An 18700-nucleotide genomic window follows, 5' to 3' on the forward strand; every position below is an offset into this window, starting at 1 on the left:
CTCTCTCTCTCTCTCTCTCTCTCTCTCTCTCTCTCTCTCTGTCTCTCTGTCTCTCTCTCTCCCTCGCTCTCTCCCTCACTCTCTGCTCCTGTCTTAAAATTTCAAATATTCATTTTGCTTTATTGGCATGACCATAATTAAGTGCAGTATTGCCAAAGGCCATGTGAGTGTACTAGCAGTGTAAGAAATAGTACGCTATGGTAAAAGAAAAACAAATTGCTCACAGTGCCCTGATAATCTGCCACTCTGTTCCGTCTGTTTAGCACAAAAAAGCGTTTAATTTTTTATCACAGATGTCCAGTTATTGATGTACCTTCCCTTTTCTTTGGCTGTAATTTGATTTCACTCTCTCAGAAGGAACAAGCAGGATAAATCACTGCCTAGCTCTCTGAAAGAGCTGAGTCACTAATCATTTAAAGCCTGGCCTGCAGTTTTCTTCATAAATCATCCATTACAAAGAGAGGTGTCCTTGACTAATCAGATCGCTGGTGCAAAATGATTTTTGAATTATTCGCGTACCTTCTTCGCTCGATTTCTGCGTCATCCTCTGCGGCATGTAAAAGGCACTGTGACACTTCTGAGTGCGTCGTCCTCCCGGTCTGGGTCGGCCCGGCTCTGCCATCCATCACTCCTGCATTGGATTTCAACAGGGATTTCTAGAACTTGCTCTGAGTCCTCATTAAAGCGTCAGCCCCATTCAGACTCCCTCGTGAATCTCAAATAAGCATTTTTTTTCTCCCCCTTTGAATAAAACATTTCATCCTGAGGGACGTTGCTATATTTTGTTCAAGTCTCTGCAAGATCATTCTACACTCTTCAACCCCTGCGGTGCTCGGCTTAGTTTATTTTTTTCTTCCAGCGCATCTTCAGTTATTTCAAAGAAGTCATCCAGACTGTTGACATTCTGATCCTGTTTAAAGCTGTTTGAGCGGCAAATGTTGAATATGTATGAGGTGTTGAATTAACAACACAGTGGAGATTTCCCTCCCAAAAAAATCTCTCTGTCTCAGACAATAAAAAATACCAGTAGTAAAATTTAAATGAAGATGACTAAATGGTCACACCATTCAATAATAATAATGAACCATTTGGTTTGTGTAGTGTGGCCTAAAATTCACGTTGAAGAGGAGATTGTTTTGGTGACTGAGAAGAATTATCCGTATGACCCTAAACTCCCCTGAAAAGTCTGTTTTTTATGGTGACTCTGCCTTTCCAGGCCAAACAGGGTGCCGTGCCTCCGGAGGAGCAGGGTCCCAGCATCAAGAATCTGGATTTTTGGTCCAAGCTCATCACGCTTATCGTCTCCATTATCGAGGAGGACAAGAACTCCTACACTCCCTGCCTCAACCAGTATGTCTCTCTACCCCTCCTATGTTAATTTTACTCATGTTCCCGTTTAATGACATTTCAATTTTGCCCTATCTCTTCTCCGCAGTCTCTCTTAGTACCTCTAAAAGTACACTTTCAGCCTCTTATCTGCTTGCTCGGTTTCATATACTTTCTCTGTCTGAGTGCATATACGGTAAGCCTTTCCTCCTTCTCTCCTCTATCAAGATTTCCCCAGGAGCTCAACGTTGGTAAAATCAGTGCTGAAGTGATGTGGAACCTGTTTGCTCAGGATATGAAGTATGCAATGGAGGGTGAGTGCAAGTCAGTGATATAATGAGCCTTTGAACTGACTGAGCCTCGTCATCGGCGAGATTAATGATAATGACTAAATACTTGCAGACACACAAACCTGTATGACAGTTTATCTGATATGTAGAGAGTTGGATCAATTTTCTGCTGTTTTCATTGGTCTAGTTGAAAATGCAGTATGAGAACTAGGTTGCTTTGATTACCATTTGACTGCCCTTTCATCAGTTTGCATGAAACTTGGTAGGAAGATGGTCGTTTCAAATGATAACAACATGAGGTAAATCGCACTAGTCGAAGGTATTGGAAGAGTTTTATTATGAGGCATGTCAAATTTCATGACAATCGCTCAAACGATTTCAGAGATGCAGGAGCCCCTCATCCATTCAGCCATGTACTGACGATGGCTGATGAAACACGATGGTCATTGTCGTCTGCTGAACAAACACAGCGAGTGCAGTATTGTACTGTTAAACTCTCAGCTGGCAGAGATCAATGATTTCCATCCAATTTAAAAACTTTTTCCCAAACTGTGCAAAGCCTGAAAGGTCATACTCAATTTTGAGGTTTGATTAATAATTGATTTCTTTAATAAAACTGAGGTTATCGGTCATCTTTTTATTATGGTCTTGAGGTGTCTTTCATTTGTGTAATTAAACCATCGATTACATTCAGCGAGTCCATGAGGGTGTGTGTGTTTGCCTGTGGGTCAGCGCCTCTGTATGCACAATAGATCTGTGCTAATGGCAGGTAGAAGTAACTTAAATGCAAGGAGAGAAATCTGCTGTTGACCCAACATGCATTTGCATTTATTCTTTCTCTCAGAACATGAAAAAAATCGCTTGTGCAAGAGTGCAGATTACATGAACCTGCACTTCAAGGTCAAGTGGCTGTACAACGAGTACTGCAAAGACCTGCCCTTCTTCAAGAGCAGAGTGCCTGAATACCCTGCGTGAGTTGCAACTCGCCCACTGCACACACTTATCCGGAAAACAAAGATAAAAAAGCAATAAAAATCCTCATTTTGTGTGATCTTGGGCTCCTCGTTAAGTATAAATCCGTACATATTTTCTGCTCTTCGTAGGTGGTTTGAGCCATTTGTCATTCAGTGGCTGGATGAAAACGAGGAAGTGTCTCGGGACTTTCTGCACGGTGCTTTGGAGAGAGACAAAAAAGATGGGGTAAGAATTTCCAGCTCTTCCTCCCCTTATCTCCCTTTCACTCCTCTGGAAACGCTGAGTCGCTGTTGTTGTTCAGGCAGAATTACTGTAATCCATCCTTTGTACTTCCTCTGTCACACTCAAAGTTATCAGCCAAAGTTTCACCCTCCCTCCCGCTCTGCCTCCCACACTTCCCCCTGCCTCTCCTGCACTCTTCAAAGCCAACAATAGAAGCGTGGACACAGCGGCACAGACGGAGACTCAAAGCAGAAAGTGTGCTCGGGATAAGAGGATGTTCAGTCAAAGTGCTTCGTCGTATAAAGGGACTCTTTGGAAGTTTAAAGGCGCGCGGCTGAGACATGCATGTACTCGAGGAGGGAGATAGCTCTGTGACAGCAGGATATTGTGAATTAATGGCCTTATTCCAGAGCTTTGACTGCAGGAAAGCTGTCTTCACCTCATTACCCAGACTCCCCACAGGAGCACCTACACACTCACCTCTAGCCAATTAGGGACCGGTGCTAACCAGCAGCCAATTACAAGGAGACAGACAGGATCTGTCACCTGTCACCAGATGGCTGTCTAACTGGCTGTAGGGTTAGCTCAAGGGGGTCTGAGGCTGTGGGGAAAGATATCAAAGGTCCAGTTTGATGTAGTTTGATCCGTCTTTCTGGTCTTTGGTGCCCAGAGGTCACGTCTTGCTAGCATCCCTTGAATTCCAGCTTCTCACCTGCAAACTTCTACTGATCCTGAATAACATATGCCTTTTCCCCCGTTATTCCATCCCGGGTTTTTAATCTTCTCGCGTAATTTTCTGCGCTACAGTTCCAGGTCACATCAGAACATGCTTTGTTCTCCTGTTCGGTGGTGGACGTGTTTTCCCAGCTCAACCAGAGCTTTGAGATCATCAGGAAACTAGAGTGTCCGGATCCGCAGATCGTAGGACACTACATGAAGCGATTCGCCAAGGTAGATTCAGGCAAATTGTGATTTGCAAAAGGGGTTTTTTTTGTACAGGTAGCATCATTTTTAAATGCTCTTTCATGTGTTTCTCTGCAGACCATCAGCAATGTGCTTCTGTCCTACGCTGATATCATCTCCAAGTTGTTTGCCAACTATGTCACCATGGAGAAAGTGGTGAGTGGTCGATGACTTATTTCACTGTTATTTTTAAACATAAAGCTGTTCAGTATAGTCGTGGTTGTTATAAGAGTCTTTGAATCCTGTACCGACAAGAAGGCTGATCCAGTCGTTAAGTGTTTTCCTGAGCTCTGACAGACGTGCGTCATCTCTCTGCCCTCAGCCCTGCATCCTCATCAACAACATCCAACAGCTCAGAGTTCAGCTGGAGAAGATGTTTGAAGCCATGGGTGGAAAAGATGTGAGCGATTCTCTCTTTTTTTGTATTCTCCCAGCTGGTATTGTTCACTAGCTCAACATGGACATGTGTCCTTTGGTGTCATTATTTCTGTCCAAACACTCATTTATCTTTTATAGCTGTGTGTGGAGGCCAGCGATATCCTGAAAGACCTGCAGGTTAAGCTCAACAATGTCATGGATGATCTCAGCAGGGTCTTTTCTGTCAGGTACAAACACACTCTGACATACCTGTGATGAACGTTCAGGACGGCTCACTTCATTAAAATCCTCCTTTTCCTCCGCAGCTTCCAGCCTCACATAGAGGAGAACGTGAAGCAAATGGGAGACATCTTGGCTCAGGTGAAGGGAACCTCAAATGTGGGAAATGCCAGCAGCGTGGCCCAGGATGCTGACAACGTCCTGCAGCCCATCATGGAGTTCCTGGACAGCAAGTGAGGCAGTCTGCCATTTTTACCTGCTTTTTACTTGCTGCTTACCCTGCATTAGACAAAGTCATGTCTGTTTTTGCAGTGTGAGGGTGTGTTGAATTTTAAGTCAACGTGTTCATGTCTGTGAGGTTAAGCTGCAGGAGGAGGAGTTAGACCAGAAATCCACACATTTTAATGGATTTTCCCTACATTTGAGAGGAATTTCTACTTGATTCCAGTCATGTATGGAGCTCATATTAATACTAAGAAAGGCATCCATGAGGCAAGCTGGGATTTCAGGCAGCCACCTCCCTTTTCCCTCTTCTCTGTCTCATCAGTTCTTTTCTTCAGGAAACCACTTTTCCTCCTTCTGCTGCTTATTATTCATCCCCCCGTCCTTCCTTCTGTCTCCTCCTCCTGCCAGCCTGACGCTGTTTGCTAAGATCTGTGAGAAGACTGTGCTGAAACGTGTGCTGAAGGAGCTGTGGAAGCTGGTGATGAACACCATGGAGAAGACCATCGTTCTGCCGCCGCTCACAGACCAAACGGTGAGAGCACTCAGACCTGCAAACTCATATGCAACCATGCAAATACGCACAGTAATAGTGCTAAGCTGCACGCGTTACTTTGGCATTCACTGCTGACTGAGTCTGCTGTACATGCAAGGAGTGATGCTTATTTGTAGTGTGGATAAACAGATATATACACACAGACACATGCACATCACAAAAGGTCTGTTTTCCAGAAGGCTCACTGATTATTTTAAGTGTGAATGTTGCTACAAAGAGATAGAAATACTCTATTTGATATGCTCTGATGTTAACCACAGCAGTAAGGTAGAATGCAGACAAATGCTGTACACACATGAACACCCACACATGCACAAATACACACACCTCCAACTGCCAATGCAGCATCAAAAGAGAAAAAAAAAGGAGGCGGAGGAGGTGGAGAATAGGGAAAGGGAACACAAAGACAGACATTTTGTGTGTGTGTTGCGATTCAAGATGGCCCTCTTATAAACAAAAGATCAAACTGCTTTCGCATCACGTGTACACGGCACCCTATCCACCTCTTAACCCCCGCACACTTTAAATTTAACATCGCCCCCAGTGCCTTCATTCATCCGAACAATCAAGATGGGAAAAAAATAGGGGGGATAAAGGAGTGCACCATATCATCCTAACACCAGCTCACGGCTGCTCTCCAGCATGTCAGCCAACAATTATTTGGAGAGATTCCTGATTTATGAGTAACTCACAACCGAGTGGCAGAATTTCTTTTTTTTTTTGTTGTTGTTGCCCAGATGATCTGGCCCACTTCCAAACAGAATCATACATTTTGGAAAGCAGCCTCTTGTTTTCTTTTGTTTTGGATATATGTGTTCTTATTTGTGTTTGATTATTAACTAAAGAGCCTCATATCACTGTTAAGACAGTGGTGATTCATCTCTGGTTACCCTGTACGGTGCTAGCCAGTATCAACACTGCTGGGTGAGCGTCAGTCGCCACCACAGATCTGCAACTAGCACCTGTCCAATTGAGCTCATCCAGTTAGATTGTCATAGTGAACTCTGAGGGTGCGCAAATGCCACAAAATCATCACCAGAACTAAATGCTGTTAAAAGCTAAAACACTTATTCGCTATATTTTAAGATATTCTACAGTGAAGTCACTTATTTGCTGGCCCCTCTCTACCTGTACTTAGTCCAGGCTTTAGACAGGTGTCAATTGGTCCACGTCACTCCAGCCCTGGGGCCCAGACTTGTGTTTTTTGATTGATGTGGGGCTCTTTGCAGCTTGACTGACCCTTCTCTCTGGTTGTTGTTGTTGTTGTGATTACTATTACATCCCGCTCCCACCGCTCTCCCTCCACAGATGATTGTAAGTACAGCACTCCTGCGTGTGTGTCTGTCTGTCCGTCCACGGTGGTTGGTTCTCTGCTATATGTGGCTGCGATCTTCCCCTGTTTTTTACCCCACATCACACCCTCTCCCGTCTCACAGCCTCACCTCTCAGATCTGTCCCATCCCTCTGTCATTTCTTCTTCTCTTTACTGCTGTTCTCTTCTTCTTCTTCTTCTCCTCTTCCTCTGTTTTCTTCTCTTCTCCTCTCCAACACTGTCTCTCGGTAGAGAAGACAGACGCATGGTGCATTCCTGACCGGTTCTGATAGGTCCCACTCCCCCTCAACAGTCTCCACCAATCAATGCCCCCCTCCTCTGCTGTCTCATCTTCCTGAACACTCTCCTCAAACAGGAAGTGGTACTCCTCTCTTGCGCCTGGTGTTGCCTTGTTTCTTCTCATGCATTGTGTCCTTTTCTGAGACTTTGGTGGGGTGACTCTGATCTCTCGGTGGCTTGGTATCTGGTGTCCTGCCCCACCCCCTGTCCCTCCTTCTTAACCTCTGCCCTCCCCCCCACTGTCCCCACCTTTCCCACCTGTTTGAACTGTGTCCTGCCCCTCCCTCCCACCGCCCACTGTGGGTTTGTTGCTTGCATCTGATCTATTTCAACAGTGCAGTCTTCTCTCAGTATACTGTACAACACTGTACTGTATGTCTCTGCAGACCTGTCATGTTGGTCTGTCCTGGTTTGATTTCATGTTCTGTTGTTACTATGATGATTGTAATGGTGGTATTATGTCACTGGTCCTGATGCAAAGAATGGCTTTTTCTTACAAGACATTACTGGTTTGATGTCAGTCGCAAAGGGTGCATTCAATGTACTCTGTAAAAAAATGTTTACATGAAGTTTACATGGTGAACTATGAACCTTTATTTTTTAACTGACTCCTACAGGATATGATGAAGCATCTTCCTCAACATAAGACCTTTTAGAATAGTCTCTTCTGATCTATAGTGTACTTTGTACTACACAGGCAAAAAAAACCATAGTGCCACACAGAAAATGATGTGTTTTTAACAAAATTAATGTCTGTGTCTCGTGATCTGCATGTTTATTCAGTATTCAGTTCCTTTACTTAATTAAAAGAAGCAATACCACACTATTAAAATAATCCAGTACGAGTAAATTTACTGTCCTGAAAGTCAAAAAAAGTACTTAAGTGTTATCAGTAAAATGTACTTAACGTATCAAAAGTGGAAGTAATAGAAGAAGAATGGTGCTTGTGAGTGTTTATATTATAGTTTTATATTATATTTTTTAGTTATTTTTCTGATGCGTTTTTGTTTCAATAGCATAGCATTGCTAACTTTAAATACCTTATATACTGTTAGGCAGTAAAATCTCTGCAATATCTATACACCACAGCAAAATTCAGGACCCGATTGTTACAGTACCTTAAAATTCTACTTAACTACAGTAATTGAGTAAATGTATTTAGTTACATTCCACCTCTGAGTACAACAGTTATCTCCTCTGATTTTCTCTACAAGGTGCCATTGCTACACCAGGCTATCACACAGAACTTTAATTTATTGAATTCTATGATGTCGATTTTAATCTTATTTTCTTTTAATAATTTGACATTTTAGGAAATAGACTTATTTGCTTTCTGATTGAGAGTTCAGTTAGAAGATTGATTCCACTGTCTTATCTGTGCCTTAAGTATGGACCAAGAGGCAGGTGTTCATTAGCTTAGCTTAGCTTAGCTTAGCTTAGCTGAAAGACTGGAAGTGAGGGAAAACAGCTAGCTTGGCTCACTCCAAAGTTCAAAAATCCACCCAACAGCACCTCTGAAGCTCAGGAATTACCATGTCATATTTAATCCATACACAAATATGTTAAATTGTTAAACTGTGGATTTTCTGGGAGTCACAAGATGTATTACGCTCTGTTTCTTGCCGACCAGCCGCCAACATGTAGCGGCTCGTTAGCATTTTGACATCGTTCTATGACGTAGCTCCCTGTGAATCACAGCCTGTGTTTCTTTTCCTGTTCCAAACAAAAACCATATAATGTGTCAGTTAGAGGGCTTTAGAGGTGCTCGTAGATGGATTTTTGTACCTGTGGGTAAAGCCAGGCTAGCTGTTTCCAATCTGTATGCTAAGCTAAGCTAATCATCTTTCTGCTCTAGCTCTGTACTGAACACACAGATATCAGAGTAGTATTGAAATCTCAAAATGATGTAACTACTTCCTTATTATACATTTATGGAGTTTATTTTATGTCATCGATTTTTGATTTTTTGATTTTTTTCACAGTGACATTTGATGTCATCATGTGTTGATTTTTACTCCCTTTGTTTTTTGCTGTAAATTATAAGTGGCCTGGCCACCGCATCAGACCCCACAGTGAGGTCCTTTAAGTGCAGCCTCCCATAAAATAGCACAGTAATGTGAAATTGTCAAAATGGGTTTGAAAGCTATGCAGTGAAAGCAAATGTCACTGCAGTTTTTAAGCACATTTTGTCAGCTAGTGTGCTGTTCTTCCTCTTCCAACTGTATATATATATTTATTTGTTTTGCTGTAAAGCACAAAATCTGTTGTCGTTGCTTTTGAGGGCAAGCTATTGAGCGAAATGAAAGGAGGTGACATCCCTGGCAGTGAAGTATCCTCAAATTCTTATTTATTTCTATTTCTTACATTTTGCAAAGCAGCATATGCACGTTTGATTGCATATTCTCATGTAGCCAGTGAGAGTGAAGTCAGACTGCAGGGACTGGCCACTGCTTGAAGTATTAACCACATGCTCTCTTTCCAGGGGAGGCTGAAGAGTGCTTCTCACAGTGATGTAAGGACTAAACCCCTTAAGATCAATGTGTCTTGTCTCTCTCCTCTATGTCTTCTCTCCGTGTCTCCGTCTCTTTCCCTCAGCTCGCCAGTCAAACAAAGCAGTGGAAATATTGATTTTTCACTTTTGTTTTCACACAACATTCCTCTGTAGTGCTGTTTATATGCTGTGAAATGCTGTAGCAGTAGCCGCCCACACTCCCAGCCTCACCACAGGTCACACACTCTAATCTACATGCAGACATTTGCAGCTCAAATGCGCCACAAACAAGGATTCAAGGAGTTTAATCGTCACTTAATCTTAATTGCATTTTAAGAACAACACTGTTTTGTTCCATAATGGCTATCTACGTTGCTGCAATGCAACACGGGAAAGAAAAAAATAGGGCGTGGTTCAGCTGCGAGTACCCATGCAAGTCAAAGCGGCTGAGCTTCACGAAGCAAAGCTTGCAAGCGAGTGACGGCTGGCACTGTGACTTGCAGTTTGTGGCACATTTTCGCTGCAAAAGTCTGCTGGCAGGGTCAGAATATTTGACATGAAGTAGTTATTTTCATCACAGCAGCCGCTGCAACAAAAGCCACAGCTGTCTACCTTATCTTCTGTCAGTTTCACATAGTGAAGCAGTGGAGGGTGGCTGGATTACGTTCACATGACTTAATCTAAAGCCAGGCTGTAATCAAAGATGGGATGTGAAAGTGCAGCACTTAGCGATATATTCTCTTACTAGAGAATTGCATTAGGCTGGACTTCTGGTAAATACCTGCCTACAGCACAGTGCAACGGCATAGCTGCTAAGTGTATGTGTGTGTGTGCGTGTGCGTGCGTGTGTGTGTGTGTGTGTGTGTGTGCCTGCACGTGTGTGTTCATGAGTGCACGAGTACTTTCTTGCCCTCACTACGAGCTGAGCCACTTTCCCTTCTCTTCATACTGAAATGTCTAACTGTGTGTGTGTGTGTGTGTGTGTGTGTGTGTGTGTGTGTGTGTGTGTGTGTGTGTGTGTGTGTGTGTGTGTGTGTGTGTGTGCGTGCGTGCGCGTGCGTGCGTGCGTGTGTGCAGCGGAGTGTAATGTTTTGGAATGAATGAAACACAGATAAGTGTGATAACAGCACTTGAAGGAAAAAAGTACCTTGACATCTGTAAAGCGGCTTAGAGTGACTGTTTATGAATGTGTGTGTCAGAGACGTCGCTGTCCTCTGTGTGACACTAAGCCGTTTACTGCTGCCCTGCATTGTCATGATAATAACAATACTCTCCTTCTCTCTACCTCCCCTCTATCTGTCTTTCTCTCTCTCTGTCTTTGTGTCTCTTCCAGGGCACTCAGCTCATCTTTAATGCTGCCAAGGAGCTGGGACAGCTGTCCAAGCTGAAGGTACAATATCTTTTTACGCCATTACGCTCTGGACCTGGCATCAGTGCTTCAAATCAGGGCTGTAATTGCTTAGAAAATATGAGATGGACAGATTGATCATTTCGGTCTTTGCTTCCATTGCTGTCGTCTTCAGGAGCACATGGTTCGTGAGGAGGCCAAAGCGCTCACACCCAAGCAGTGCGCTGTGATCGAGCTCGCCCTGGACACCATCAAGGTACAAACTTTACACGTGCACTTTCACTTTTTGTGCTTATTTTAATGTATGTTTGACATTTAATTTAAAATTGTGTACTTCTAAATAGATGTCATTAAGTTCTACTTTAGTTCATTACTTAAAGTGATGTTTTAAAAATTGTACTTAAGTGTACTTTGAAAAGTGTGCTTATGAGAAGTCTACTTATTTTAAAGTCCTTCATTATAAACTATTAGCATGCTTAATTAAAGTGTACTTTAGTTTCAGTTTCAGTTTAAGTACATTTGAATATATTTCCAACACATTGGTGATATAAAAATTGTACTGCAAATGTGTTTTGAATGCTCATGAATCAGGATTTTCACTGGTGTACTTCAGGACAGTTAAAGTTTGGAAAAAGTTCTGCCAATTTAGCAAATATTTACACTAAATATTACTCAAGCAGCATTCAAGGACTACTTGAGTACACTTAAATAAAGTTTAAGGAAACAAAAATATCACAAAAGTATGTTTTTTCACCTGATGGGAAGACTTCCAGGTGAGGGCATGTTCCCTATTTGGACCTTTTTAGGAAAGAAATGTACCAAGTAGAAGGAAGGAGGTAGGAGAAGAAAGAGCATAGGAGCAATTAACAGTAACTCATGCTATTCCTGAGAGCAGATGGCAGGACGATATACATAATTAACACCTTTAAGCCTACAAAATCATGATTCTGAGCTTCTTGCTCCTTGAAAATGTGTGAAGAAAGAGAAAATAAGAGAAATTTAAAATGGACATTTATATGAAAAAGAACTTATTCAAGATAACGTGAGCATCTACAGAGCAGAAGTAATTAGCTCAGGAGGTTTAGAGCTGGACATGCCTTGATTGATCTGTTCTCAGTGGGTCCAGAATCACCAGCAGCTCCTACTACAGAGACAAAATCCATCATGACAGTCAGTTTGTGAGCTGGATTAATGCAGGGCTGCAACTAACAATTATTTTCCATTAGAAAATTAGATCAATTGAATAATTGCTTTGTGTATAAAACATGACAAGACAGTGGAACAAATGCCTGTCACAATTTAGAGTCCATGAAATGTCTGTCAAAAACAACCCAAAGCCTGATAGATATTCAATTCAATATAATGTAGAACCAGGAAAAGCAGCTCATTCTCACATTTCACAACTTACAACAATTAATGTTTAGCTTTGTTGACTAATAGAGCCATCAACTAATCGACCAGTCGTTGCACGTCTGGATTGCCCTCTTTTGTCTCTTGAGAATAAAGGTTAACGGTAAGTTAACAGCTGTCTTCTGCTCTGTCCGTCTGCCTTTGTGTATGTTAGCAATACTTCCATGCTGGTGGTGTGGGTCTGAAGAAGACTTTCCTGGAGAAGAGTCCTGACCTCCAGTCTCTCCACTACGCTCTGTCCCTCTACACGCAGGCGACGGACAAACTCATTAAGACCTTTGTCCAGTCCCAGAACGCACAAGGTAACCTCATGGGCTCTACTCTGTGTGACGCGCGTCCCTTACTCCGTCTTTGGGAGACTTTTTGATTCTCTTTATTTCCAGAATCTTCATCTGCCAAGCCCGAAGTTAACTTCTAATGTTACGTAATTCTCTGATTGAGATCATTGTCTCCCCGTTTGTGCTATGCTCTCTACTCGGTGTCTCCCACTCCTCTGTTGATGTTAGGGTTTCCCAAACGCTGAGCACTACATCCTGAAAATATCTCTCATGCTTTGCAGAGCATGAAGTCGGGGCTGTTAGCTGCACAATATTTTCTCTCTGCTCTGAAATGCTGAGTCTCCTGGTAGCCTGCCTCCAGAAACACAGAGACTATTCTTTACATGATCTGACAGCTATTTGCACTGAAAAAATAAATACCCGCCCCCTCTTTGCTCTCGCTCCTTTGATTCTATTGCTCAGCCTCCATCCTACCGTCAGATGGCTACATAACAGCCATCATCTTTGTGGAAGCGCTGATGCTGACACACTGTCCCTGAGCACCGCTGGTAGAAATGCCATTTGAGTGGATGGCGGTTTAAAATTTAATTAGCGAAATGCCATGCAGTTTTTGGAGCATACTTTTAGTACATTTTAGAACAGTAGATCATTTTGGGCTTTGCATGTTGCAGGATTGCACAGCAGATAAATGTATCTATCAGGATCTCTCACATCTTTTAGGTAAAAGACGTATAAATGTTGGCCTGTTTACTGTCTACTCTGTAATTCTTAAATTCAACCTCTGCAAACCTCATATTTCTACATGTTTCTCCTTTCTCTGTCTACTCCCTCCGTCTGCCCCGTCTGTGGGCCAGTGTTCGGCGGAAAGGGGGTGAGGTTCACCACTAGTGAGGATGTTTACCCAGACAAGGGTATGTGGCACTCAGGCTCAGGGCCTGAGACATCCAGGACTACCAGAAAGCCTCCAGACCAAAGCCCAGCTCCCTCCACCCTCCCCCCCATGTGCATCCTGAAACTCCCCTGCCTGCTCAAACTCATCCCAAAAGACAAATGCAATGCACAGACTGCACATACTTCCTCTCTTTTCCTCTCTACTGTACATGCCAACCACAACAACACGAACATAGACTTTATGCATTCATGCATGTAAAGTACACACTGATGTCTGTATGTACGGAACTGCGCTGAATACATACGCCATGGACTGTATGTATGAGCAGACACTGAAGCATGATGTGCTGACATCAGACGAAAAGAATAGAAATGCATTAAAGTGTGGAGGAATCCTGATCCAGCATGATGTCACCGACAGAGGCCCGAGGGCTGAGCGTGTGTGTGTGTGCGCGTGCGTGCACGTGGGTGAGAGGCTGAGCAGAGCTAATGTGACTGAGTGAGACTGTCCTAAAGGTTGTTGAAGCAGAAGCGTGGCGTATCAGTGTATTGTCTGTCTCCAGTCAGGAAAACAGGGAGGAAACCCTCTTCCCCAGCGTTGCCGCCCCCTCCCACTCTGTTTGAGCAGAAAGACGTTGATGAGGAGAAGTAAGATTTTTCTGAAGATGATGATGGCTGTTGGTTCTGGTTTGTCTGGGAGGGCTCGCTGTCCTTGCCTGCTCCATCGCTGCACACGAACGCAGAGACGGACACATACAAACACACACACGCGGCTAGCTCCCACGTGCAGCGCGGCCCTCCCTGCAGCAGTGATGAGAGAGGGTGCCCCCCCCCCACCCGCAGACGGAGCCAATCAGAAACAGTCCCTCGGGTCAGGTGGTCTGATTTCTGTCACTTTAGATTAGTATCAAAGGATTTGACTCCTGCTCACAAACACTCACGCCGGATGATGCAGGAGCTGAGTGCGTTCACATAATTCAGTCTTTGTGCGTTGACTGTCTCGCTTCATTTGATGGCGCAGCTCACTGACAGTCCTCTCAGATGGACGACAGTGAGAGACTTCTGAACTGCATACCAAGTTTATCGACAGAAAGTGGAAGCAAAGAAAGACCATTATAATTTGAATTTTAGCAGCAGCCGAATGTCTATTTGGGAAATTTAACCACTGCTGAAAACTTTTTTTTTTTTTTTCTATTTGTGTGCTCTCTGAAATTTGCAGAAGGTCTTTTCAAGTTTTCTAATTTCAGCCTGATTGGACTGAAGTATGATGAATTCCAGGGAGGCTACTTTGTCTTTGGCTCGCCCAGAAAACTCAGAATTTAATCAACTTAAATACATATGTATATTTTCCATTCTTCATCCATTCATTCTTTATGACACCAGAAGTAATTTGGAAATCAAGTTTTTTGAAAATGGAAAACTTCAAACTGCCATCTGGAAGTTTCAAACAGGAGAATTCAGACCACGCAGATGGCTTTCAAACTCGAAGATTTAATCGTTTTCCAAACAGTCGCATTCAAATTCCAACATGAAGTTTTCAGTCGTGGTTAAATTTCACGGTTAGATATTCTGTTGCTTGTGAAATTTAAATTATCCTGGTCTGTCTTTGCTTCCACAGTGGAGATATATATATATATAGAAAACAAAGCAGTGTGTCGTTAGCCTTCCTGCCAGCTGCTGGATGTCCTCCACTGTAACAAGGATGCAAATGAACTTCCTGCCAAGCAGATTTCACTGGGTGGTTTTTCCTGCCGTATTAGAGTCGATGATTACAGCAGGATGACTGATCGAAGATCAGTGGAATTCGTTCTTATGAACTCGACTGCTGCTGATCAGTGATGACTGTCATTCTTACTCACCGCAGGCTACAAGCTGCATTATTTGCAACCGAAATAACCATTTTGCCAATATGCGGTGAGGTCGGGTGACGCTTTGCTGCAATCACAGTACAAGTTTGAGATTTAATGTCTGTTCTGGTGAAGATTGGCAATATGGTACTAAATTTGCACCTCTGATTGCTGTTTATTGAGGAAGAAAAGCCTCCGTTTTCTTGGCAACATCTCCCTGCCTCCCTGCCAGCGAAGTTTCTTTCTCATCTTTTATGGACGTCCTCCACAGAGTAGACAAGGCCAGATGGATGACTGCTGCTCTCTTTGGTCCTGTTGGCAGCGAGACCAACAATCCCATAATGCTCCCTGGAGAGATGCAGAGCGCTGCATGCCAGGAACACTCTGCCGTCTAACTCCCACAGACACCTTGTTTAGTGGGCGGCTGGTTGAAAACACACACGCAGGCTGCTGGTCGTCGCCACAAGGATACCGTTGACAGAGTGAAGACACTAATTAAAACATTGAAAATTAATGTCCATCTGTCACCGTATCCTTCTGGAGTTGTATGTGGATCTCAACCACTTGTTCACATGCAGCACAAAACCACATACAGACACCGAGGAAAGATTTGTCCACCATCTCCCTCCCAGACAAAAGAGTTGTAGCCTGAGCGGGGCCATCACTGTCTTCTTTACCCTAAAACAGAGTATGGAGCAAACCTCCCGGACCTGAGCTTGAGCCCAGGTCCAGAGTTGAGTCATCATGGGTGTTGGGGTGGACCAACTCAAGTCTATTTGGTATTTGGAGTTAAAATGCAAACGAAAAAACCTCTGACATCAACTGTTTGCAATCTTAGGTAGGTTAATTAGCATTATTTGAAATCACCATTTTGCCTTTACAGCCTCTGCAGCGTACAACACTCTGTATCCTCAGACAAAAGCCCTTTAACAGGGAAGAAAGAAGTCAGGAGAGCAACAGAGGAGAGATATAGGATGCACAGACATGCAGTAATGTTCTATGTAAAGCGTAGCTAGAAACAGCCGTAATAACACACTGTGGAGAAACATAAAGATAAAATAAATAGAGTGAAAAATGCTTGAAAAATGTGGATCTGTAAGTTGAATCGTTTGCGTATCAGTCTTGCCATCCTTCACCGGCAGCTCTGAGAGGCTGAACCGCTTCTCTCTCCGTAAGCTCCTTCCCCCTCTCGTCCCTCCATGCTTGGGTAAAAGTGTTTACCAAGGAATGGGTGTGTCCACCTGTCCATCCATCTGAGCATGTCCTGACCTGATCCATGTCGGGGGGAACCACACTGTCAGTTGACCTTCTCCAGCTCCTCTGCTGTCTCTTCTTCTTCCTCTCTGCCTCTTACTAACCACCCTGCATCCTGACAGACACCTTGCGTCTATGAGTGGGCACAAATTACTGTCCTCCCAAATTATTACCTCTCAATTCGCTGAATCTGAACAAAGGCTGTTCAGTCAGAGTCTAATTATAATGCACAATGCCTTACTGAAGGAATTAATACAGTTATTTCAGGTCAGTGCGAAAGCATCCTCTGGACTGTAGTTGTAGAGTTGTTGAGAGATGTTTCGCCGCTCCAAGGGGCTCCATCAGGTCACTAGTAAATGTAGTATACTGCATTACAGCGAATGGCAGTACTACCTATATTAAAGCCCTTATACCCACTCATAGCAGCTTTGTCTGATTGTCCACTTTCAGACCACAACATATGCACAAGCAGATCACTGTGCCTTATTTCAAGTCCTCCTGTCACACAGTGATTAGTTTGGTATAAAGAAATGTGATGTCCAGAAGGTTATAACCAAATCCAGTGGAGTCGGTCTTTAACCTTTCAAAATGAGCGGGAGAATTAGAAATAGAGGACACAGTGGTTTGGGTCAGTGTTTGGTCTGCGATAGGAGTCCATGTTTCCATATTCAAAGGCATTAACGAGCCCCTCGCTCTCTGTCTGTCCCGTCAGGCTCCGGGGTGGACGACGCCGTGGGAGAGGTGTCCATCCACGTGGAGATTTTCACTCACCCCAACACCGGAGAGCACAAGGTCACAGTGAAAGGTAAGGGGAAAGGGTCCATTTCAGTATTTTCAAATGCGACAAACCACCTGTTTACATATGTGAAATAACATAAATAAGGCTCTTCATGGCTATTTTAAATGTACTATTGGCCGAAAAAGTAGAACTGAGGCAAACCAAAACAGCTCTTAAGCTTCATGCAAAAATATAAACAACCAAAGTCAAATTGGCCAGACGTTTTTTCAGTAGTATTCCAGCATCGAGCCAGCATGCATGAGTCAGTTTAAATCTAATTTTAACAGAGCAAATACAATGCTGTAGTGAGCCAAGAGCCTTTAATAACAGCTAAAGTCACCAGCTTTAAATCATTTTATGAATAGTTTTATGGAGAAAGCAGATGAAGGCACATTCACTTATTCTTATTCTAAAATAAATCTAAGGTTTTTTAAAATTTAATTAAAGACAAAAAAAGACAGCTTTCTGTACATGTGTGCAGGAGTATTCAGCCCATCACTGGAATAGCCAATTGGTTTTAGAAGTCACATAAAATAGAGTTCAGTTGGGTGTAGTATGCAGTATATGGGGTATAAATGATCACCAAGGAGACCTGGGATGGTCTAACAGGAAAAAAACTAAGTGAAATGAATGCAAGCTTTGAAGTTGGCCATAAATGTCATTTTTCCAGCGTCAGAGGTACAGACTTATGTGTGTGGAAAGTCATATGGATGCACATGTAAGCATAAAAGCCAACGCCTGACTGCTTTTCAGCTGCCAAAGAAAAACATGACTCCTTCACTTTCTGAACAAGGAGCTGAATGTGCGACCTGAGGGAGAGCCAGCATTCTCTTGTTCTGAATTTTCTCTTCACCCACACTTTCCTCTCACTTTCCACACATTTTCTCCACACGAATGTCTCCCTCTCTCGTTTTTCTCACCCACACCTCCCCTCTCTCTCCCTCTCCGCCTCAGTGGTGGCTGCCAATGACCTGAGGTGGCAGACGCAGGGAATATTCCGGCCATTTGTGGAGGTCTACATCATCGGGCCTCACCTCAGCGACAAGAAGAGGAAGTACGCCACCAAGTCCAAGAACAACAGCTGGGCTCCCAAATACAATGAAACCTTCACCTTGTGAGTGGATGCTGATGCTGATTGGTTGTTTTATTCTGAGGTTGCAGAAAACTAACTCTCCTCTCCGCTGCAGCACCCTGAGTAACGAGGTGGGCCCCGAGTGCTACGAGCTGCAGGTGTGTGTGAAGGACTACTGCTTCGCACGAGAGGACCGCACCGTGGGCATGGCCGTCCTCCAGCTGAAGGACGTGGCCTCCAAAGGCAGCGTCGCCTGCTGGCTGCCGCTGGGCAAACGCATCCACATGGACGAGACGGGCCTCACCGTCCTGCGCATCCTCTCCCAGCGCAACAACGACGACGTGGCCAAGGAGTTCGTCAAGCTCAAGTCCGACCAGCGCTCCGCAGAGGAGGGCCGCAGCTAAGAGACACGACACGGTTAAAAACCCGCGCCGTCAATCAGACGTCGCCATCTACTGCCCCGGAGCTCTCCCTGAGCCACTGCTATCCACTGCCCTGACGGTCCAGAGTTGTAAAAGCACAGATAAGACACACATCCAGTGCTGTAAATACATTCATTTCAGAAGAA

The 18700-nt window shown here is 43.8% G+C and overlaps 1 protein-coding gene across 1 annotated transcript in view; it reads left to right on the forward strand.

The window, feature by feature from the left end:
* unc13a (unc-13 homolog A (C. elegans)) overlaps positions 1 to 18633 on the forward strand; it is a 41730-nt gene extending 23097 nt beyond the window's left edge. Inside the window, exons 26-42 of the mRNA XM_070961892.1 lie at positions 1217 to 1350; positions 1555 to 1640; positions 2461 to 2587; positions 2720 to 2816; positions 3621 to 3764; positions 3855 to 3932; positions 4099 to 4176; positions 4293 to 4381; positions 4460 to 4606; positions 5007 to 5130; positions 10588 to 10644; positions 10778 to 10858; positions 12167 to 12314; positions 13145 to 13201; positions 16995 to 17087; positions 18015 to 18174; positions 18248 to 18633. Coding sequence (XP_070817993.1) covers positions 1217 to 1350; positions 1555 to 1640; positions 2461 to 2587; positions 2720 to 2816; positions 3621 to 3764; positions 3855 to 3932; positions 4099 to 4176; positions 4293 to 4381; positions 4460 to 4606; positions 5007 to 5130; positions 10588 to 10644; positions 10778 to 10858; positions 12167 to 12314; positions 13145 to 13201; positions 16995 to 17087; positions 18015 to 18174; positions 18248 to 18536 — 1989 coding nt within the window. The 3' untranslated portion in view covers positions 18537 to 18633. The remainder of the gene's footprint in view (positions 1 to 1216; positions 1351 to 1554; positions 1641 to 2460; positions 2588 to 2719; positions 2817 to 3620; positions 3765 to 3854; positions 3933 to 4098; positions 4177 to 4292; positions 4382 to 4459; positions 4607 to 5006; positions 5131 to 10587; positions 10645 to 10777; positions 10859 to 12166; positions 12315 to 13144; positions 13202 to 16994; positions 17088 to 18014; positions 18175 to 18247) is intronic.
* Positions 18634 to 18700: the final 67 nt, after the last annotated feature.

This window comes from Chaetodon trifascialis, chromosome 4 (genome assembly GCF_039877785.1).
Source record: "Chaetodon trifascialis isolate fChaTrf1 chromosome 4, fChaTrf1.hap1, whole genome shotgun sequence".
NCBI lineage: Eukaryota > Metazoa > Chordata > Actinopteri > Chaetodontiformes > Chaetodontidae > Chaetodon > Chaetodon trifascialis.